This window comes from Orbicella franksi, chromosome 9 (assembly GCF_964199315.1).
Source record: "Orbicella franksi chromosome 9, jaOrbFran1.1, whole genome shotgun sequence".
NCBI lineage: Eukaryota > Metazoa > Cnidaria > Anthozoa > Scleractinia > Merulinidae > Orbicella > Orbicella franksi.
In genome coordinates, this window is record NC_138153.1 from 7,779,801 (window position 1) to 7,802,609 (window position 22,809).

Here is a 22,809-nt window from a genome sequence, read left to right on the forward strand (position 1 = left end):
ATAAGGCTTGTGGCTGGCAACTCCTCAACTTCTCGCCCTTGTTTCGATACTGATCCATTGCTGGTTGCCAGAATTCTGTCAGGGTTCCTAACAATTCCTACCCATTTATCAGTCCCAGGTGGAGAAGGGCATTGTGAGAGCAAAGCACTTGCACAAGAGGGAAGTTGTAGACCCGTTCGTAAATGTCGCCCTTATTTGAATAACAATACTTGTACATCTTAGGCGACACATTCATGTGAAAATTGCTTTGTCTGGAAACATCAGTGCGAGGCTTAGGATGTATAAAGTAAATTCAGGGCCCATTTATGCGAAGGGTCTATAGTAGCCACTTCTAAAATAATATTATAGTACATCATACATCTTTGTGGCGTGACAAACGGGGCATTGTAAATTGTGTGCTTAACCCTGTCGACCGACTATTAAAAAAACAAACTGGCAATTTGTAATAAAGCATTTACCGTAAATCTCCGAATTAGCGCCCCCCCCCCCCCCTCTCGAATAAGCGCCCCATCCCCTCCTTCCATTTTTTTCGACGAGTAATGAGACAACAAAGGATGTATAGCTTTCGTCGTGTAGTATTACATTTGTGCATTGTTTCAGTTTGTGAACACGTTAAGTTTGGAAAAAAATGACAAGTACTAACGGTGCCACAATTTAAACTTAAAAAAAAAAAAATGATCATGTCAGGCCGCGATTTGGCCTCGATTAAGGTGGCCGAACACAGTTTTCAAGAGCCTATGCCTAATTCACCATTACTTTTAAGCTATTTATGCTTTGGCGCTCGTTTTTTGCAAGAGTCAAGGTTAACCACAGAAAAGTTTATTCTCGCATTTTGGCTAAGGTGTGTGCTGTTGCCATGGCAACGGGGCTGGTTAAAAACAGGGCTTAAAAAATGGTTTTTGTTTATTTAAAAAAAATCCAGTCGTTAGATTTTTTTCATCTTTTGCCCACTACGAATTGACATTAAATCCCTTCTGTCAACACTGTTGTAATAAAATTTTGACATAGGCGATTTTCGTAATTCGCCGTAAATCGTTTTCACCGCATGCTCTGTATTATTAAAAATTCCCTATGTCAAAATTCAGATTTTTTTGCGATAGATCATTCACGTGGTTTCTGAACTATTTTTTTGCCAAATTTCTTGAAATTCTAACGACTGGATCGTCAGAAATCCGCAAGTTTCTGTAAAAGCAATCGGTCTCAATTTTTCGAGCAACTGCGCATGCGCTGCATTTAACTGGGTTCTTTCGGTAACAAAGAGAAAGCTGAGAATTGCTGGTTTCTTTGCGTCGTTACCTTTTCTAACATATCTTTGTAATAAAAGACTAAAGCCATCGATACACTGCGTTCAATAATAGAGAAAAAATAGCACAGATAGTGCGGGTGTTGAGTAAATAAAATGATCGCTCTTTGTAATCCTTGTGCGCGCGCTCAATTGCATCAGCAAAAGCGCGCGCGAAAACTGTGTTCGGCCACCTTAAGTGCCCCCTTCGAATAAGCGTCCCGCGACTCCCTCGTCTTCTCCTAAATTTGAAATAAGCGCCCCGGGCGCTAATTCGAGGATTACCGTTTGATCGGTATTCAATCTTAATTCGAAGCCTAGCCTTCTTCGGACTAAATCATTAGCGGCCGTAAAACCCTTGGGAACAGACAGAGTAACCGTGTGAAAAGTGAGAACGAACAGTTGACTTAGTGTCTGGGAAAATACATACCTCTCACTAACCGAGTTCGAGGTCCGTACTGTAAGTTACGGACCGAGTGTTTTCCCCTTCGATTTGTGGCCCAAGCGCGAAGCGCGCGGGTCATAAATCGAAGGGGAAAAAACGAGCATCCGTAACTTACAGTACGGACCGAGAAGATTAAGTTAGTAAGATATTTATTATATCGCTACTGTGTGCCTGACGGGTTCGGAAACGATTTCTGTTCACGCGGACTCGGAAAGGCTTCAAATTTCTGACGCACCTCGAAAGCAAAACGAGTCAGTTTGAAACTGTTTTTAAGTCGTTAGCACGCTTTATTACACCATTTTGAGTGTAAGAAAGTTTAAACTTTCACTTGCAATAAAAGTTAAGAACACTTGTCGATAAATCGCGAAACAGTTTGGCAACAAAGCCAATTGACCAATCACAGCGCGCGTACTAACTTTATTTATAAGGCACCTTGTCGTAAAGGTGTGGATTTGGACAGAGCATTGTATTATAGAACATGGCTGGCATTTTATTTCTCGAGGTCAGCTCAACCCAATACGTACATATATAATTTAATTTAAGTTTTGAGACAGACCCAGCTGAAGGAAATATTATGTTTTGGAATAAGAGATCTAGGCTCGATCAAATCTCACGGCTGTGCTCACACCCGAAACAAACTCCGTCGCAGGTGAGAATATTTATTGTACTTGCCTTTGCGTTTTGCGAGAATACTGAGATCAAGACGGCATTCCACAAACCCGACAATAATTTCCATCTGCATCTTGAAAGGAAACCTTAAGAGAAACATTCCAGCTGTCATGTTCGATACGCCTTGTTTTTGTTGGCAAATGGAGAACATAACTTTACAAAATGGCTTCAGGAATGTAAGTATGTAATTCGCCACAAGAACCACATGATGACAAATTGCCATTAATTAAACGTCCATTAATAGATCAGCGGGAAATAACTTACATAACTAGTGATTAAATGAAGTTGTACAAGTATTCCCAACCCCTTGAATCAATCGATTAGTGGAACCATTGTTCACATTAATTACGCTATCAAGCCGCAAAAAATCCTTGTTTTCTGAAGATGGCATCGAGACAATAACATGAATCTATCGTAAAGGAATAGTAGAACATACTGGAAATTGCTTTAATTACTCTGGTGTTCAAAATGTGATAAGTATATGATTATTCTGCCTTTTCTAAAGATATTATAGACAAAGAGGAGAGCCCAAGAACTTACTGCAAAATGTATATTTTAATAAATGACATTTAATAGCGAAAACGTTATGTTTAAAACAAATGCATGGTTCAGTTTTGGGAAACGTAGGGAAATTTACCAGTCGTCCTTTTGCTACAAATGGGGGCATGTCAACAACGTCCTGAAGGCGTTTCCTGAAAAAGCTAATTACGTTGCTATCTGTTAACCGCAACAGCGGATCAGCCTTACTTAATTAAATATCCTGAGAACTCCTTTTTCAGGAAACTGCTTTCGTTCGAAGCATGAAGCCAAAATTAGGTTAATTAGACTAGGTCAATTAGACATTTTTCTTTTTTTCTGGCAACGAAGCGAAGAAATCAATCAGCGCTGTCTGTTAATGGACTGACAGAGTTATTAACAAGATCTGGTTGGACTTCTCCCTTGATCCCGTTATTATAAAAGTGAAAATCGAATTACCCTTTTAAAACATATAATTATGAATTTCTACGCCAAAGCAAAAATTTGTTCGATGTCAAGAAATGCTGCCATATGACAGAATTCGTGCCGGATAGGGCATATGCGCTGTCGAATACAGGTGGCAATAGCGTTCATCTTGTTCTGGAAGGAATCAATCACCAGCGATTTTATTAGCTCAAGTTAATGGTTACAGACAAATCTAGAGACCATGATCACATTTTCATTTTCTTATGGACAAATCAAATACTGGCACGAATAAATTCTGACTGTTTCTGTTAAAACGACGTGTAGAATTTTTCTCACAGCGACTAATTTGACTACTTGAAAGAATTTGATTCTATTAGCCTAACTTGAACCTCGTCATGCAGTTTCACGGTAGCCAATTTGTCGGATATTAGTACAAGTAAATAATATAACGTAATCTCCGAGCTATTTCCTGGCGATTTCCATATCCGAGGCTAGAGCAAGCCATCAAAGAGTTTTATCAGATGGCAATTTGAGAAAATATAAACTTCCTGAAAACTCTGCGACAAGCCTCTTCCGAAGTGACATTTCCCTCTGTGTCAAAACGAGTCTTCGTGCGAAACTTATAGAATATAAGAGAATATATATTTATATATTCAATCAAAAACAGGATCGCTCCAACCGTCCTCCATGAGCTTAGTTTAAATTGTATTCCACCCACCTCCAACGGCACAGTTTGATGATCGTTTCGTGCGTGAAACTCGAGTAACTGTCCGTACGGTCTCTATCTTTAATTATAGTATTCCGCTCTGCATGTATTTGCATCGAGCACTTCTACGATTGTGTGAAACCTTGTACATTTTTCTTTATATATTCTTATAGAAATGTGTTCCGCCTACATGTTCATTTTCATGCAAATCAAACTTATTTTCTTATGAAAGGTTTTGCGCGGAGACTCATTTTGAAACAGAGGTACAAGGTAACTCGGAAATGGCCTATTTAATCGATGCTCAGAATTCCTACCTGCATGCACATTCCCCTGCAAGTTTTTAAAAAGTGGATAGGAAGGGGAAATATTAAGATTGTTCCTAGGATTTTTATATTTTTGAACTGACTTAACTTGCTAAAGCTTGTCGCTAATACTATACCTATCTTATATTTCCAGGATATAAGTCGTTAGTAGTTAATTTTGTGATAAAAATATTAAGCATTACATTCCATACACTGAATAATTCCTGACCTTCACATTTTTTTTTTCAAATTCATTTGGCATAAATCTTTCCCAAGCAAATTTGTGCGCGCGAGAGGTAACGATCTTAATTTTGGTAGAAGTGTTTCACAAAAGATCCTCATAAATGGCAATTTCCAATCTTTACTTTACAAAAGACATTCCTCTGTCGAATTATCACAGCTCCTGCCAAGACTTTCTCCTTCGCGCCACAGAAAGGAAAACAAAGCGATGCATTAATTTAAATTAGAAATATATTTTGTATACAAGAAAAAACGCGGCCACTCTAGATCTTATGATGGCATCGAAATAACGTTCAAATGCGATTAATACGCAAACACCTAGCAAGAATTTCAAGGACCAAAAAATTGTTCCTCCATTATCAGCGAAATCATTTATACGTAAAGGTAATTATCCCCTCTTCCCGTTCTACTGGATTAACACATAACCGAGGCAAAGAGTGACATTTTAGACAGCCTCCCATAATGTTTCCGCCGATAGAACGTCATTCGACATGTACAGTGGGTTCCGCTCATCCTTCATTTAGGTCTTCAGTCAAAAGGTGTTAAGGCTGAGACATCGGGGAAAGAGATTTGTGGCTATTATCCTTAACACTAACGGTTTACGTGTGGTGAGATATGATAACTTGGAGTTATCAATACTACTGGGGCCCGTTTCTCGAAAGCCCCGGAAATTTTTCGGGCCGGCAAAGCCATTTTTAGATCATCTGTATCTAAAAACGGAGAGGTGTATACGCCTGAAACTTCTTGTATGAAGGGAACCTCTGTTCATATTAAGAATATGTGAATAAAACAGCTCTGTAATCGTAAGGTTTGAGATTTTGCTATGGCTTTCCGGGTGCGAAAACTCTTCAGGACCTTCGAGAAACAGGCCCCTGGGCCGGGTAACGTAAGATAAGCCAGAATTTTGATTTCAGTTTTGTAACTTTTAGGTGAGATTTTCTGTTTACATTGTTTGTTTGTCTTTCAGTTTTGAGTTTCAATAATCTCAAACCACTCAGAGCGGTGAAAAACATTTTTATACAAGAAATATTCATACTTCGGTTAACTTTTAATCCTGGCTTAGCGTTAACCGGCTTTCGAAAAACTCGGCCCTGATGTCCATACTGTGGGAAACGTCCGCTTTGATATTAAACAAGGACCTTTGTCGACACTTCGTGTTCACTGCTGTTTTACTAGCAGTAGTTTTTCAACAAGAAATGACTCATTATTCCCATCGTTCATGAACAAGAGGTAGAGCAAACTTTGATTGATGTCATAGTATAAACGTCAAGTTTATTCTCCATTGGAATTCGACAGAATGCAACGCTTTTTGTAACCTGAACCACAAGGTCCTACATGTGCAACGCCCTCGGGGGCGGGGGGGGGGAGGGGAGGCGGAGAGGGTGCTCCCACACAAAAAAGACGGGGTGCTCGTCAGAAATTTTGAAAAGAAAAATTTAAGGCGGGGTTAACATGAAGGCCGCATTTCGGCTGGGTCTTATGGTTTTAACGCAAATATCTTGCTCACGTTTCAAGCAGGCAAAAATCTCTCTACTCATCCCATGGCCCACATATCTACTTTTTGGGTTGTTTTGTAAATTTTTTTGGTGATTTTTGGGTATATTTGGGGATTAATAGTTTTTCTCAAAGGATCAGTAAAATTTATGGAAATAGGAAATTTTGAAGATTTGATGTTGTTTTAAAATTAGAATTTGAAGTTAAAAATTGGTAGACGTACACCAAACAGTCCAGCAACCTGGGATGCCCTTTCGGGGGGCATTCAAGTGTCTGGTGGTGTTCCAAAACGTTTTTTTTCCTGTTAATCCCTCTTTAAACTTCCTAAAACGTCACTTAAATTTAGGTAGACCCCCGCCTTAAGAGGTACCAAGATCCTGTTTTGAGGGTGTGGCTTTAAAAATTTTTCACCCCTTAGAGGTGCCAAATCTCGAACAACACATTATCTCAGTCAAACTTTTTTCGGCTCAATACCCTAAAAGTTATTGCAAAAGCTCCCGCCGTGGACCTTTTGAGGCTAAAGACTCTAAGAGGTACCAAAACCGTTTTTTAACCCCAAAGAGGTGCGACAATTAAACGCGATTTACTGACTAACGTTTCAACAGTTCTAACAACAGTTCGAAGAAACTTGCTAACTGCAGACGGTCACGCGAGATCGATGTTTCAAAGCGGTCGAAGTTTGGCCAAGGTCTCCCAAAACAGCCGAAGTTTTTCGAACACTTCTGCAAAACCCGAACTGTTCAGAAAATTTACGAATATCACCCGAACATTTTAGAATTAATTACCTTCGTGGATCCCTCGAATAATTCCGAAGAATTCCAAAGAGTTTCAAAGATCATCTGAAGATTATTGTAGATCACTCGAAGATTAACAAAGATTCTCGAACATTATCGGAAACAGGCCATTACTGGGGAAGTTTTGCGAATATATTTTCGGAACAGTGTTCACACTGCCTAAGTAAGCCCACTGAATTTTTTAAATGTATCATGTGTGTTATTAATCGCACGATTATTCTCGTGAGATTCCAAATATATAAGGTAAGAACTTGTGAACTTTTCAAAGACTACAAAGTAAATTCGCCCTACGGGTTCGTGAAACTTTGTTAGCATTTAATAAAATTTACTCGGGTTAATTTATACCAAATTATACCTGAAGCCATGTGGCTACCTATGCAAAAACGTACGTTTGAAAATTGACCGTCTTATTAATTTCAGAATCAGTTTACTCAGCCTCATCATAATTTCACGCAGAAAGACAAAACAGATCTGCTCATCTCTTGATGCATACCTATGAAGTAAGAAGAGAGTCGTACAGGAGTATTCTCGTGGTGCTTGTTTAGCTGATTTTAATTTCCGTGAAAAGTAAATTTAAAAAATTATTCTTCGCGATCCGTGACTTGAAGGTTTTGAGTGACCCTTGGAGAACTTGAATTATTAACCGATATTCGTGATTTCACCACTCTATTCTATGTGATTTTGAGACGCGAGTCCTCCGGAAAATTTATTAAGACTGAAAACTTCGCAGGTGGTCTCTGTACAATTATCGTAATGTCTCGTAAGGCATCGGCAACTACCGAGTAACAAAGAGTACCTTACTTAGTTAATTTCGTGGTTCGGGAAAATGAAATTCGATATGAAATGTGATTCGCTATTTATTCCATTCGTGAACCGTGCGAGAGAGGTACGACCCTGTAAGAACGCTGGTATCTCTGAACCAGCCATGCATGATGAGGAGTAAGTTGAGCTCATAATACGATGGCCAACTGAAATATTTGTTTTGACGTTAGAGAGCAGAACCAGATAAAGACTTGCAAGTTGGAATAACGCACACTTTATCTGGTTCAAATGATAATTCCTGGTGCATCTGTGAAAAATATCGTATGAGGAGAGAATACATCTCTCAAATTTGCAACAAAGAATTAGGCACAAAACAGGGCGTCAGAGATTTAGCCTGAGTAGCTGGAAAAAAACGAAACCCAGAATGTGAGTCTAAAAGAAGTTGAACCTTTCTTGCAAAATCTTCCCCGCATTTTTTACTTTTCCTTGATAACAAGATTACTGGCGGACGGCCAAAATGCTAACGAATGTTTCATCATCATAACTCAGATATTTTGTCTATCTCATTGTCTCCATAGAGCACTGGTAAAAAAAAAAATCAATATTTGAATAACCTCCTCTACCCTTCCCATTTTCCCCTTTTTAGCTCATCCAACTCCAGATCCAGGGTTTCAGGGTCTACATATTGTTGTTTTTCGGCTATTTTGATTTCAGAAGGGAAAGAAAACAAACAGCGGTTACAAACATTACAAACAGACAGCGCATGGTCTAAAAAACGTAACTGTATTAACTTGCATGACGTTTCGTATGTTACAACATAAATCTTTAGAAGTGACGGTTATAACTCAGTGTAACATTTGCAATGTCGTTAAATAGTGTAGTTCAAGTCTCTAGCGGTGCCTCCTCTCGCCAAAGCACTGAATTACACTGAGAAACGAAGATCTAGCATCCCAACTAAGAAAAGTTTGGAATAATTTTATAGAGGGCTGATACCCGGTTTTGAGAATCGCATGTCAAATGCAAAGATGGCAAAAAGATAAATCTTTAGCCCACGGATAAGCTTAAACCTAAGAGCTTGTGAGTTCATGCCATATCAATGCACAGAGATGCGTGAAGTAGTCTTCCTGATCGAGACACTAGTACATTCAATGTCATCAGGAAAGTCCTCAAGACCAGAACTGTTAGAACACCAGTGGGAGAGAGTTGACATGGAAAAACAACTCTTAAACAAGCATCGATCAATCTGCTTAAAAAAAAAAACTAGAGAAGAAAGTACTTGCAAAGTGGCGTGTTGAAGTAATTCCTGTCCCTTTTCGTCTCTGATCGTGCTAGTCTTTTCAATTTAAATAAGCCAATCAACAGAGACACAGAAATCCCTCTTAAGCGGATAACAACCCCAAAACCCGCTCCAAAGATAGTGGCGTTTCTGGCTGGCGATTTCAAGGTCTCTGTTCTTCTCGTGTGTGGCGTTATGTACTGTACCAGTGACGCCAGGAAATCCTAGGTCTTGCGGTTTCTCATGGAATCGAATTCCTGTCGTGATTTCATGATTTTGATAAACCGACAGACAAAAAATATTGCATAATGTTAAAGGCTTGCCTCACATCTTGTTATAACTGAAGTATGTATGGAATTGCAAACAAAAGCTGTCAAATTAATTGAGGATTAGTAACTCATAGAGATAGCTTCACTGGCTCCTAGGTGATTATTGAACATGACGTATCAAAGAATAGAGAATGTTATTACTGCTATTGTGAATTGTTATTATTGTAGTATTAATTAAACCCATTTCCTTTTTTCAGCTTAAAAATACTAAAGCAAACTCCATTTCTGACAAAGGTCGACAGAGAGAATATTTGTAAGTGAAGGGGGTGGGGAAAGTTGAGGACCTGAGAATTTTAACTTGACCCATGCCGGAAGATGGGATTTTTTTCTTATTATTTATTATTTGTTTTATATTTTATTTATTTGTAAAAATTCTGTTGCGAGAATGAAAAACAGATGTCGATGCCACTGGCCATGCGTTACGTATTGCTTCTTTGACCGTGACAAGGAGAAAAATGTGTGCAGTGCCCAAGGAATTATTACTCGTGTGTAAAACAATTATTTACTGATAACTGAGACTTCAAGAGTCATTGTCGTCTCTTTGGCCTACGTGGAAGACTAATCTGAGCCTTAGTTCAGATTTATAATTTCACATTTTATCGCAATTCCCAACTGTGTATTTGCGTGGTTTAAGCTCAGTTTTTCATGGCTTGTCCTTTGCGTGTTTCTTCTCTTGCGTGTTAACTGCCTTTAGGGCTCTAGTTAGAGTGAACGAAGGTCAATAAGTGTTGATTTTAAGGTCTGCAATGGAGATCTCTCTGCATGGTAAATCGTAAACAGTAACCATCACCTCGCTCACGACTAGTCAAATAAATATAGGGCAGTTTTCGTTAGATTACTTTCAAATAAAGTTATATCCTAAACTAATACCAGGATCTACCATACCGTACCGATAATTGCCGAATTCTTTCAGTGCTGTCACAGTGAATGAAAAAGCGATTAGTTGTTTATTAAAGGATAAAAGGTGACAAAATTGATGGATTAACCATCAAGATAAACGATTTAAATTGATAGGCCTTTCACAGTGTTGTTTATGCTTATGCTTTTGGCACTGAAAGAAGATCCAGAAAAAATAAATTTGAAGATACTATCTCTTTTATAGGAACCATTTCACAAAAGATTTGGGCATGTTTACTCATAACAATTTAGCATCCTTTATTTAAATGACAAAAACTGAAGTGTTAAAATGATTAAGAAGAACAACAGCGCCGATGTAATCGATAGAGCTGTTATTTATGATTTGGAAAACCAACACTACTTTTCTCCAAGCTGCCTCTCTGAATACATTTGGCTAATAAATGCCATAAGGGGCATGATATGCAATTGATTCTTTAGCCCCAATTTCTTAAATTAGTCAGGCCGAACTCTAGTCTACATCCCTCTTCTATGTCATGTTTTCAACAAATCTGTTTCCATTGTTGAGATCATTCATATGTTTAAGATCAAAACACACCAGTTGACTAAACTTGAACTTGTGCCCTGTATTTCAGTAGATCGATCGGTGTTTGATGTTAGTGTTAACAAGAAGGGGTTTGATCAGGTTTCGAAAGATCTGCATTACTCAATGGTTCAAGGCTAACCTGTGTAAGTCCCGTCGGCAATCACGAATGGAATCACTCCGTCTCGCCATAACCTCTTGCTGTAAGCTGTGGCTGCCCTTTTCTGCCGACGGAGTCTCAGTTCTTTCAACGAGATTGCAATATCTCCCTGGATAATGCCATCTGGGAGAGAACGAGAGATCGCGTATTAAAATAGGTATTACGCGTGCATATCTCAAGAAATGATTGATGTTCTTGAAACAAGGAAAACTCGATGACTCTACATTCTGTAAAAGCGGATCTTTCTATTAGCTTTCGAAGATTCTAAATCGCTTTTTAGGCCAAGTACATTGTCAAACACTGCGTAGCCAAAATTCACACAGAATAATGCACACATAAATATGTTTAGTTTAGACTACTAATCTGACAACTTAAGTGATAGGAAAGCTCACGAACTCAAACGAATTGTCGTAATTTCCCATCAAAACGAAGATGGATTGATTCACAGACAAACCGTGGCAATCTAGGGACACCGAGCTGCAGAAGAAATATGGATTTAAACTTACCGGCTTTACAGGGATCATAGTCCTCTTCGCCAGCAAGAACCACCACGGTTCCAAATAACAGGAAACTGAGCAGAAGACACAGCATCGAACGGAACATTAAACTACAGGATAGCATTGCTATATACGGCTAACCTTTCCTGCTTCTGGCGCCTGAACGGCACGACCCCTGGACGCAAATCTCTGAAATAATATCAGTCGCGCTTCACGACTGGGTTTCTGAGCTCGCCTTGGGTTCCAAAACGCCGCACTCTCTCAGCACCTATAAGCAAATACCTGCGTGGATTGAACTCGGCAAGTGTCGGTTGATGATATACTAAGGCTTAAGCTCGTCTAGTGTTTTTGAGCGTTAAACGTTTGTCTCCAGGATAGCAGGGCCTTCACGTCATTTAATACCTTATTTCATTGCTTTCATTACCGGCCGAAATCTGGCACTTTTGCTTCAACTAGACAGAACGTAAAGCCATAGCTTGCGGTTCAGGTGTGAAAACTTATCAGTTTCACGATTGGTGGTAGCGTTGATGTTGAAATGTCAAATGACGCAAAAAGGTAGCAGCCTTAACGGATATTTAACACCCACTTTTCGTGATTTGTGTCAACCGATAATACACAGCCGTTTAATGCCTTACCGTTGGATTTGTGCCCAGATATATCACCATCATCTGCCCCGGGCCGTAAGGGGTTATGAAGTCGCGCTCCCGCTCTGATGCACCATAAATAGCGAGAGATATTCTACCTCAAAGGAAATGGCGACATTTTAAAAAGTCTTATCAAAATAATACAACAGCAGGATAGCTGTCAGCACCCTGCAATTGGAATAGAAAGCAAATATGTGGCATAGTTTTAAGTGCCGGATATAGTTTTAGCACTTCCCTTCTGTTTTGGTGTTTACTTCTTAATCACGCCTATTCCCCATTCCTGAAGAACTAATTCAATAATCGAGAGAGTGAATTCCTTTACAAGAGCTTAGACATCGCCCATCTCATGAATACTCATTTCATATCATTTCGGATTACACCATCTTACCTCTCCGTTGAAGGGCCCTCTCTGTCTCGTGTAAGAAGACGACATGTGGAAAGTAATTCAGCTGGAGGAAAAAATCTCGAAATAAAAAAAAAAATAAAATAAACGAGAGATCATAGTGTCTCGAAAAAAATATCAGCTACGTTACTACGATGGAAGCAAGGTATTTTATTTTCTCATCTGCCTGAGGGCAATGATAAATTAGGCTTAAGCAAAAATTATGCTCAATATGGGGTATATGTACGTGGGCGCAATGTTTGCGTTTAAGCAGGAAATTTTGGATTTGTACCCATTGGCACAAGTTAACATCAGTTGATTAACACGCTGAAGCGTGTCTTTGTTATTGTAGTGCATGTTTTCTTTTTTTTATGCTTATTTTGGGACTTTTGGCTCTATTACAACGCCTGCTTAAGTGCTAAGCTAACATTTTAGTCTGCTACTAAAACTTCCACGAAATTGATCTGAACTGCTGAAACAAATTTTAGAACAAAGAATTAATCAAGAGCAGTGAACGTTTTTCATCGCCGAATTAACTCGTTTGAACACACGTAAAGCAAACAGATCTGAAACCGTATAGTTGCCAGTATTGTTAGAATAAGCTCTCGCGAATTGAACTTTAGCGATAGACTACAAAAAACGCAACAACCTTAAAGACCCAAATACGTGATGTTGACTTAACCTCCCGCAAGACCTCGTTTTGAATCGGCGCGTGCGTACACGTCTTCTTATTTCAGCCAATAACAGGATCATGTAGAAGTGGATGAAGTATTGTTATTTTTGCTCAAAAGAATTAATCCTTCTTAAGGAGATAGATTGATTATGAAAGATTAAAACGAAATAATGTGGTTTAAGGGTTTTTAAAGTAAAGCCTTTCACGTGTTTCTAGAAGAATCTATGCTACTGATCTTTCCGGATTGTCTCTCGTTGTGGTCTTTTTGACTGATATATTAAAACCATCTGAGATAACGAACAAATTTCAACTTCCTCGAAAAGAAAACCGCGCGTGATAGTATTGTTTTAAGCTATCAAAGGATATCAACAAATGGAACATAAGAAATATCTCTTTATGAATACGCGACGGACGCTAAAAATATAGGTTATATTTAGTATAGAAGTTGAATTTGCGCTGGGAGGGGTGGAGGGGGTTGCTTTTCACCTGCTCACAGCGTCATTCCACTTGCACTAACAATTCCACTTTTATTTGGTATATTACAAAACTCGCACAATTTTGTTAAAACTCTGCTGCAAAAATTCGGAAATAGTAACTATACTAGGGTATCTAAAAGATAATAATGCTGCGGCACATTCTATTGATAGTGACATATTTTACGCAGTGATTCATCTACAACTTCATGCATGATGACACATGGATGGCGAGGTGTGACAAGGGATCGTGACAAAAAAGCATATAGTGATCTGACCCATGTTTGAACATAAAAAGATACACATCAATCTTCCCTTTACCAGATCTCGAAAATCGAAAGATGTGGAAGTTGTAGGAGCAGAAATCTAACTTATGAATTCTGTATTGATACGCATTAAATGTCTCAAGAATGTTGACAGACTGTGTCGAGGACGCGTCCATCGCGATGTGTGAAAATGCTAAAGCTTTAGCTTAAATTCATGTTTGGATGAAAAGAAATAGATCGCAGCATATATGAAATTAGCGTGTTCTACGGTTTTCGTTTGTTTTAATTATTCTGCGAGCTTTAGGAGCGACGATTTCTCGTCATTTAAGAATTCGGCCAAGTAGGCGAGACTGCTAAGAAATGACATACTAAGTTTAAAATTAAGATGTCACAATTAATCGTCCAGATTTACAAACTTTCACATACTGCATGCATTAAGAACAAAAGCAAGAGTTGTGAAAGCAGGCACAATCTCCTTCACATCGTTTTACAGGTAAATCAGAGCAAAACACAACCACTAATCTTTCTCACTGGAATCCACGCCAAAAGGCGTCCTCCTGTAGTTCGTGGCGCAACGCACTCTGGTAAAAAGTGGCGCAGTACATTCTGGTTAAATGCGATGCATTCTGGTAAAAAGTGATGAATTCGAGAATTTGGATCCCCTTTTACATATTCTTCTTAAATCCTGTTTATGTTGCTGCTCGCTCGCTACGCTCGCTCCGCAGCAAATACTGACATATTAAAACAGTTAAAACGTTCTCTGGTTGAAAATGTAGGATAAAATAAACTTTCGGCTGCCAACCTACGGCCTTTGACGAAATCAGGTTGGCAGCCGAAAGCTTATTTTAATCTAAATTTTAATACAGAGAACGTTTTAATTATTTTAATATGTTTAAACCTGGTTCCTCATTTATTTTTAATTATAATACTGACAATTCAACAAATATTTCTTATCAGACGTGACATTTGAACATATAAATATTGTATTTTTGACACAGGATGTTGTTTTTTGTTTTTTCACGCTGCCTTCAGCTGAGCTGAACCCAAGCACTACTTCCTTCAAGAAACTGTCATCTTTAACAGTCAGGGTCAGGGTTGATACTCCATGAGATTTGAGGAAAAAGCTTTCCGCTTCGCCAGTGTTTGGCTTCTTAGATATTAACTATATTGCCGAGCAGTGTTTCTATGTGGGTATTGTTCATTGTTTGTCTGTAAGTCTGCAGATGATCCTCTAGCTAATTCCTAGAGGGTTTTTCTCCAGGGTTTTTACTTTTTCATCCTTCTACAAAGCCAACACTTAATTAATTAATATACACTTACATTCCACAGTTAAGCTTCGATCCTCAAAAAGTGGACTAGGGGCGATTCAATGGCTTTCTCAAAGTCCTTGAGCGGTTGTAGGTGGTCTGGGCGCAAAAGAGCTTGCGTTTCATCTACCTCGCGCTTTCCGCGCTCGAGTTTGAGGTGATTTTTCTCTCTTTGTGTTCCGATTTCGCAGCTCGACTTGTAACGGCAAGTCTATGCTGGACATAGCTAATTTTCATTTGTTTATTAAAGGTGACAGGTCAGTAGAGTACGTACGTGCGTATAATAAAATTTGGATTTAATTCCCTTTTCACAGGATTTTAGCTAGGCACTCGTAGGGAGTGAAAGGAATAGACCTTAGGAAAAGGAAATTCAGTGAGATAAAGCAGATATTTATTATTCACGAATTTATTTGACTTCTTAAAACTTCACTTAGAGGAAGTCTAAGTGGCGCATAGGGTCACATTTTATTACTAAACATTTCCCTCTGGTTTTATGTTTCTTGGAAAAATGTTTTCCTAAAAATGATTATTGTTATGGAGGAAGCAGCTGGCTATAATCTGTGAACTATAGGGAAAACAAAAAACTTTGAAAACAAACAAAACTATGAGCTGTCAAAAAGCTAAATATTTTCTTGGTAAATAACGCCAAGGACCGCTGCATGTTGTGACAGATCTGAAAAGCCTGAGAGAAAAGTGGCATAGAATTTTGTATCGCTTTCCAGCTTTACCCTTTAATCTTGTCGTCTGGACCACATGCAGTGAACGGTGTACAGCAGATCGGTTTAAGCTGTCAAGTAGGGACTTTCGTTGGGCGTGCCATCTACAACACGTGAGCCGGATACTGGCTCTATATTTAGTGAAAAGATCCAATACATATTGTGTTTCTAGTTAGATATAGACTCACTGGCACTGTCTATAAATAACCGTTTCCTTTGACAGTTTTGAATTGGGCTAGATTGCTAGGTAACAAAAAGAAAACATTTCCCTAAAGTGCAATGAATGCGTGGCGTCACATATCCTTGAAATGTATGATCGCACGATGAGAACAATACAGCCTGGCCTAAAGATCACCTGGATAGTACAAACACCTCGCTTCGTTTCGACTTCCGTCAGTTTCTCGGGTCCGGTCGCTTTCCTTCTGGGCGAGACGAACAACTTCGGCATTGAAGGAAAGGCGGCGCCTCCTTAGCTTCTGCGGACAGCTGCCAATAATGAAGCCTAACGAAAGCACAGTCCGTCATTTTCTAATTCTAAAAGAGTCCTTTTATCCACCCTCAAGTGAGACCATTTATTAATGACCCGTCCCACAATGATATTTCCATGACGTTTCCAGGTTGACAAAGTTGCATCGCCATTCCCTTTTGCGTGGGTACATTCGCTTTTGCACAGATTAAATGTCTAGATTTTCCATAACCTATTACAGAAGTCTCTACACAAAGGTATGACGAATAACCTCAGCTATCCAGGATAAACTTCAAATTATTGAAAAAATGATGTGCGCGCACAAAACTGCAATTTCAAATGACAATTCAATCCGAGCGATTTTTCTAAGGCGCGAAGTTTAATAATACGCCGAGAAGTAAAGTTCAGTTAGAATTCCAATTAAACAGTAAGATTATTCGCTCTCGATTTCTATGAAGTGATACTTGATTCGACCTTCGGCCTCTTCAACTATCACCTCATAGAAATCTTGAACTCATAATCTAATTGTTAAATAACCATTTGTTAGTGTGCACATTTGAAAAGGGTCTCAAATAATAAGTATTAGCTCTCATTTAGTCGACTGAGTATTTTAAATGTGATAGTTGAGAAATGACCAATATGAATATGATAAATATAATATATACTCTAAAAATACATAATTATAAAAAATAATACATGAAAGGAAAGAAGGTAAGGTTAGATAAGGTAAGGTAAAGCATTTATTTGTACACGACAGAAATATAACTGATGTGAAGTTTATATGAAATAATTCATATATGAACTGCGGTTGTAGATGAAAGTGAAGAATGATCATCGCAGTTAATTTTCCAATTTAAGCAATTGGAAAGAAGAAGCTATAACTGCAACGCTGATGTGGTCGTGTCTAAAAATTAAAGCTTTCTAAAAAAAAACAACTGAGGATATAGTCTTGAATTACTTGTTACAAACTTAAAGCACAAACAGGGAAAAGGAAGATATATGTTACAAACGTGGCTCTTTGCATCGTTAAATGTTTTCTGGAGGATTTTCTCGGAGCCGCGTTCCGGAAAAGATCTGATCTAACACACTACGGTGTTACCAGAAGATGCACGTAAGCTTTATTGTTTTGATATTTCAGGCGACAAAGTCCCTGAGAACGGCGCATGCGAGCATGCGCTCAAACGATAAACACGATCGCAGCCGATCAAGTAAACCTTTCATTAAATATTCGTCTTCATTGTATTTTGATAATCTGTGGATCTGTAACTATATTTTTGTGAAGGTGAGTGAACTTCGAATTATTTCATGAGTAACTCAAAGGGTTGTGGTTCGTGGTTTGAATTTATCACTGTTAGTGCACCGTTTAGGTTGCTATTATATGAATTTGTTGCCTGGTTATGGTAGCTCCTCCCTTCGTTCCCTGGTTAACAAATTGAACTGCCTTTTTGACACAACAGGGAGGCATTAATTGTGTTCATCTTTAACTCGCTAATACATCCACGTACCGCTTCAGTAGTCTAAATTTGGTATTTGTTTTGCAAATTGGAATCTGTTGGAAAATTTAACGTAATTTTGTTGACCAGGGGAGTACTTGAATTGCAATTAATTCCATCTCAAAATATAAATCTAATAATTGCGGTTAACAGTCCCGTCTTCTTATTTTCACATGTTTGTTGTTTAGACCGACACGGCCAAATGCACAATATATTTGGGTTGGTAAAATTAACACTGAAACGTATTTGCCAAGTTAGCATGTGCCTTTATTTAAACCGTGTTCATTATACTTAGAACAGGTACCTCCAGCCTGCTAGCTGGTACCACAATTCGAACAATCGCAGTCGATAAGTCACATACAGATTCTATACTGTAAAACGACTCTTTAAGACCATTGGAAACAGCATTTCCACACAATTTTATTTCCAAACTTGGTGTTGATTTCTTATAATTTAACTCTTTTTTAGAAATTGTCTTAAATACCTTGTGGTTCTGAATTAAATGTCATTCGGCTGACAATTTTATATTCTTGTCACTTGCCGACTTGAAAATGTATTGATACTCCAAGTAGAATTTACAAACTGATCGTGTTAATTGAGTTCCAGACTGATCTATCTTGGTTTTAATATGAAACAAGTTTGACATGATTCTGATTTCGTTTCAGGGTTATTGCAATACCATCTTTTTTTTTTCTTTTTGTTAATCACAGCTTCCTACGAGGCTGGAACAAACATTGACTGAATATAATTTCCTTGATTTGTAGCCATGTTGTTCCCCTTCCTTGTCCTGTGTGGATTGTTTGTTGCACAAGCTTCCCCTTTTGTCGACCCTCTGCCTTCAGCTCTAAGTGAGTGAAAAAATTATATCTAGTTAAGGTCTTCATAATTCAGTCAAGTTTCAATTATATTTAACTCAAATCCAATTTGTACAAGGATAATATGGCTATAAAAGTACAGCTTTGTGCAGGGCTTGTGAAATATTGGGTTTCAATCAGTTTGCAGCTTTTTCGATTGATTCATTTTTATTGTAATTTGTTGTCTGCTACTTTGTTTTTACTTTGACGAGGTCTTTCCTTTGAGGAGGGGACAGGCATGCCAGAAAGAATTGTAGGCGGGATGTGGTGTTGTTATTGTTGTTTTTGTTGTCGACAGAGTAATGAGCTTGTATACTATCGTATTCGGATGGGCTAAACACTGATCGCGTCAGGGCTCGAGAGAGTCCTTCCTTAAATTCTCCATCTTGAACAGTTTTTTCTGACACCCTGATTCTTTCCACATTCATAGCTCCTTTTATTTTATCATCTATTTGATATTTAAACAGTTGAGCCATTTTCCACGTCAATTCGCTGTCCTCCAACCAAACAGTTCAAGTGGACGCGATCGGACACTAGCGGGCTCGACATCGTGTTTTATTACACATGTGGGCAAGGTAAAAGTTCACTGTAATAGACATAGAATAAAGCATGGCCAAAAACTAATTGAATAATCAACGCTGTATGGGCGGATTCGGGTAAGTTGTTCATCCTTAATAGGTTTAGATAAAGTGACGAGGATTCATTGCTTTCACTGGCGATCCCGTTGTTACTATTCCAACTTAGTAAAATTGTATTAATATACTGATTGGCTGAACTATCGTTTACTATCAGCCATTAGCCTGCAGTAGCTGTAGATCGTCTGCAAAGTAACCGCGTCTTCTTTATTTCCCGAACATTTCGAGGAAGATTAAAGCAACAAATGGACACTTATCATCCTTAGAAGACTAAAAAAAAGATATTCATGGTTTCTTAACTTTAATAACTCGAAATTGTCGAAAACTCTAATGGGTGTGCGTAGATAACTGCAAACTTCAAATTTTCTGAACTACTACGTAGAGAAATAATTGGAAACAGCATTATTTGAAGTAGATTTCAGTTAGAACTCTACTAAAACAATTAGATTATTCGTGATAGTGATAGTTGATGAAACTTTCAGCCTCATCAACTTTCAACTCTTCTAGCTCACCACTAATTTTTCTCTGATATTTATTGGTTTTAATTGTTCACGTGACGCAATAGTGTTCATCGGCGGAGAGAAACTATTAGCCCATAATGCCCGTCGAGATCTGAGGAAAATTCCCGGATGGATAGTCTCATCTTTGAAAACGTTTCTGTAAACAAGTGGGCTTAGAGAAAAAACAAAAAATGAAAGACGCAATTATTTGTTTTGAACCAGCTGGAGGGGGGACAACGGTACCGAATCGATATCTCCACAACACTTTTGCTATGATAATGAACTTAATAGTAACAGTGTCGTTATACCTCCCCTCTCATTTATCAACTGTAAGAATGACCAAAATGAAAATTGTACGTTGATACCAGAAAATCACCACAGATGATTGACACAGTTAAACCTGATATGATGATGTTAAGACTACACTTAAACGGAGAAGAAATCTCATTAAATTTGAAATTAAAATCCATCTGAATTTATGCAACTTACAAAAACAAAAGAGCTAGCAAACAAACAAGTCAAACTTATACATAAAGTTTTCTCATGGAAACGTCCACCATCAGACAAATGACTGTGTACATTAAAGATATTAATATAAATCTTATTATAAATTATCAGATGAAGAAATGTCTCAAACTCTTCACTGCACCAACGGCTACAAGGCTCAATACAGAAAGGACCTCATTCCAGACGCCATGAGAAAAGCCGCCATTCCAATGGCCATGAAGAAGGGTTTTATCACCGGACTAGATCAGGAGCCTTCATTCGGACTTTTTTCAACAGGGCCCGACTACAGCACGAAAAATGGAGCCGTGGTGGTCTTCGCATGTCTTAATCCAAAGTAAGGATTTCATAGTATCCTATCTTACAGAAAAATAGGACGAAACAGTTGCAAACTAAACATAGGCATGTATCGCGTGCAAAATAGTTTTGCGCTAAGAGGCCACAAAATTAATTAAAGTCGAAATCATTCACCACCGAAGACTAAACAATAATGGCTAAAGTTTGTAGAGTAGTGGGTGAGAAAATTAAATGACAGGAACATCTAATGAACTCAGGAAAACCAAAGAAAGTGACAGCTAAGTTCGCCTTGGATTGCTGTAACTTGCGGTTTTACGGTTCAAATAAACTAACTTAACATTTCGTGCACAATTTTAGCTTTTAATTGAGGGAGGTACGATTGCTGAAAAGCTAATGCTTTGAATCCTGAATCGAGGGGTTCGGGATCGAGCTTTCGTTTGGGTCTTGTCCTTTTCTTTTAATCTAGAAGTGCTAGTACTAGTACTGGTAGCACTATTTGTCAAAATTTGGTTTTGATCATTTATTAAAGAACGGTATTCTGCAATCACCATCAATTACATATGTCACGATCGAAGAGAATCCAAATTCCCTTGTGTACACGACCGGCTCACATACACATGCTACCTTCCCACCTGCTACGACAGGAGCCAGAACACATTCCAACCGGAATCGGATCAGCGCAGTTTTATACTCCTTCCTAAAGGCGCTGTCCTTAAGGAAGAGGAACTGATAACGCCAACTGAAGCCTTCCCACAGTCTCCATCGAATTAAAGCGATACAAAAAAAAAAAAAAAAAAAAAAAACCACTTTCATTTCAATGAACGCTTTAAATTGTTTGCTGCGTTACGTCGTTTATCATAATGTGTTAAGTTCTGGCCGATATTTTTTGCGATCCCAAATGACTCTTCTTCCTATAGCGACCGTCCACAGTACGCTAAGTAAATCTTATCTTAATTGGCTACAATCGTTAATTAGCTCAATACGTATGCCTCAAACATCTACGTCTGCCGACCCAGCTTTCGAACCTCGAGAAAGACGCTAATAGTATTATCCAAGACATTATTCCAGTAATAAAAACTAACATATTTGACTTTCTTCCTAGCAAATAAAGGGGATGTCTACCTGACATGCATGACTACTATTAACTAGCGCATGGGACCTGCGCACGCATGATTGCTATTGACCAGTGCGCGTGACCAGAAATCAAGTTAGACCGTTAGTTACCGACATAGGCTCCGACGTAGAAGTCTTGTTTTTGTTTTATTTTTGATTAGTATTATTCTACGTGTAAAACTCTTTCGACATCGTTACAATAACCATTATATTTGTAGTTTGTACCTTCAGGTACTGGTTGTATATGTGAGCATATTTAATGCTCGGGGTTTGAGAATAAAAGGAATCAATTAGACTGTTTCGTCTTAACAATTAATTTTTAGCGTACAGTCAAGTTGAAATCGTTGCCACAAAATAGCACGTTGACCGACATACTTTATCCCTTGTCATATTCATTAACAAAGAGTATAGGCCATTTGCTGCGAGTTTGGCCACGTTTTGAAAAGGGTAAAGACAGCTACCGGCGTCTCCTTCGCCTCGAACCTTTCCCCTCCATCCTCCCTCCCTTCAGCCAATCCATTATAACGGTGCTTTTGTCACCTCATAGCCAAAAAGGTACCGGAGTAAGTCCTACTAGCTGGCTGCTGATTGATTTGTTTTGGCAGCTTACTATCGAGTCGTGTAATTAAAGTCTCAGAAAAATTCCCGATATCAGTTAACCAGTTAAAACGCACAGTTGCTTAAAGCACGATGGACAGTTTTTGTTTTTTGATTTACCGTCTTTCATATTTTACATATTCCACCATCTTACATTTGAGGAGTTAATTTAACTATCTGGAAAGCTTTGTTGGATCAGTGATCACAATTCACACCTTGCCATTTGGCTCTGAAGTGGCCCATTGTAAAGCGATATCTCAAATCTAGATCGGATAGCTTATGTGTTAATAAAGCTAAATGGAGATAGAATTTAAAATTGAGTAATAAAATTGGCCCAATTTTAGCGACGCTAATCGCTAGCTGTCAAAAACAGGACATAACATAGTTTAAAAAGTTGATACTGGAACTGCTTAGCATAAAATTTACCCACGTAGAAGAGTGAACAGAAAAAAAAATTAATTTCTTTTCCTCAATTAAAACACTGAGGAATATTCATCTTCTTTCGCTTTTTATTTACATTCAACAAAACTGGTACCAGTTGCGACCTGGTGCA

At 38.4% G+C, this 22,809-nt stretch overlaps 2 protein-coding genes across 4 annotated transcripts in view; one reads left to right on the top strand and one right to left on the bottom strand.

The window, feature by feature from the left end:
• Window positions 1–13,048, bottom strand: part of LOC145496391 (tolloid-like protein 1) — a 26,697-nt gene extending 13,649 nt beyond the window's left edge. Inside the window, exons 1-3 of one of the 2 annotated variants that reach the window (XM_081476015.1) lie at window positions 11,972–13,048; window positions 11,346–11,604; window positions 10,822–10,962 (exon numbers count right to left, since the gene is read on the bottom strand). In XM_081476015.1, coding sequence (XP_081332141.1) covers window positions 10,822–10,962; window positions 11,346–11,460 — 256 coding nt within the window. In that variant the 5' untranslated portion in view covers window positions 11,461–11,604; window positions 11,972–13,048. The other variant, XM_081476014.1, reaches the window with a different exon arrangement.
• Window positions 13,049–17,286: 4,238 nt separating this feature from the next.
• Window positions 17,287–22,385, top strand: LOC145497033 (uncharacterized). 2 transcript variants are annotated; one of them, XM_081476819.1, is made up of 5 exons: window positions 17,287–17,545; window positions 18,521–18,604; window positions 19,078–19,185; window positions 20,364–20,586; window positions 21,649–22,385. In XM_081476819.1, exons 2-5 carry the CDS (start codon window positions 18,523–18,525, stop codon window positions 21,653–21,655), a joined length of 420 nt encoding a protein of 139 aa, XP_081332945.1. In that variant the 5' UTR covers window positions 17,287–17,545; window positions 18,521–18,522; the 3' UTR covers window positions 21,656–22,385. The 2 variants fall into 2 exon arrangements, with proteins under 2 accessions (XP_081332945.1, XP_081332946.1); XM_081476820.1 differs by lacking the exon at window positions 17,287–17,545 and having other exon boundaries at window positions 18,362–18,604.
• The last annotated feature ends 424 nt before the right edge of the window (window positions 22,386–22,809 follow it).

What these genes read in the sequence shown, in the direction of transcription:
- LOC145497033 (XM_081476819.1), top strand. Translation starts at nt 18,523, where the DNA reads ATGTTGTTCCCCTTCCTTGTCCTGTGTGGATTGTTTGTTGCACAAGCT. An exon ending in CCCTCTGCCTTCAGCTCTAA is followed by an intron (nt 18,605 to 19,077) that starts GTGAGTGAAAAA and finishes ATATTTAAACAG; the next exon opens with TTGAGCCATTTTCCACGTCA. An exon ending in TTATTACACATGTGGGCAAG is followed by an intron (nt 19,186 to 20,363) that starts GTAAAAGTTCAC and finishes ATAAATTATCAG; the next exon opens with ATGAAGAAATGTCTCAAACT.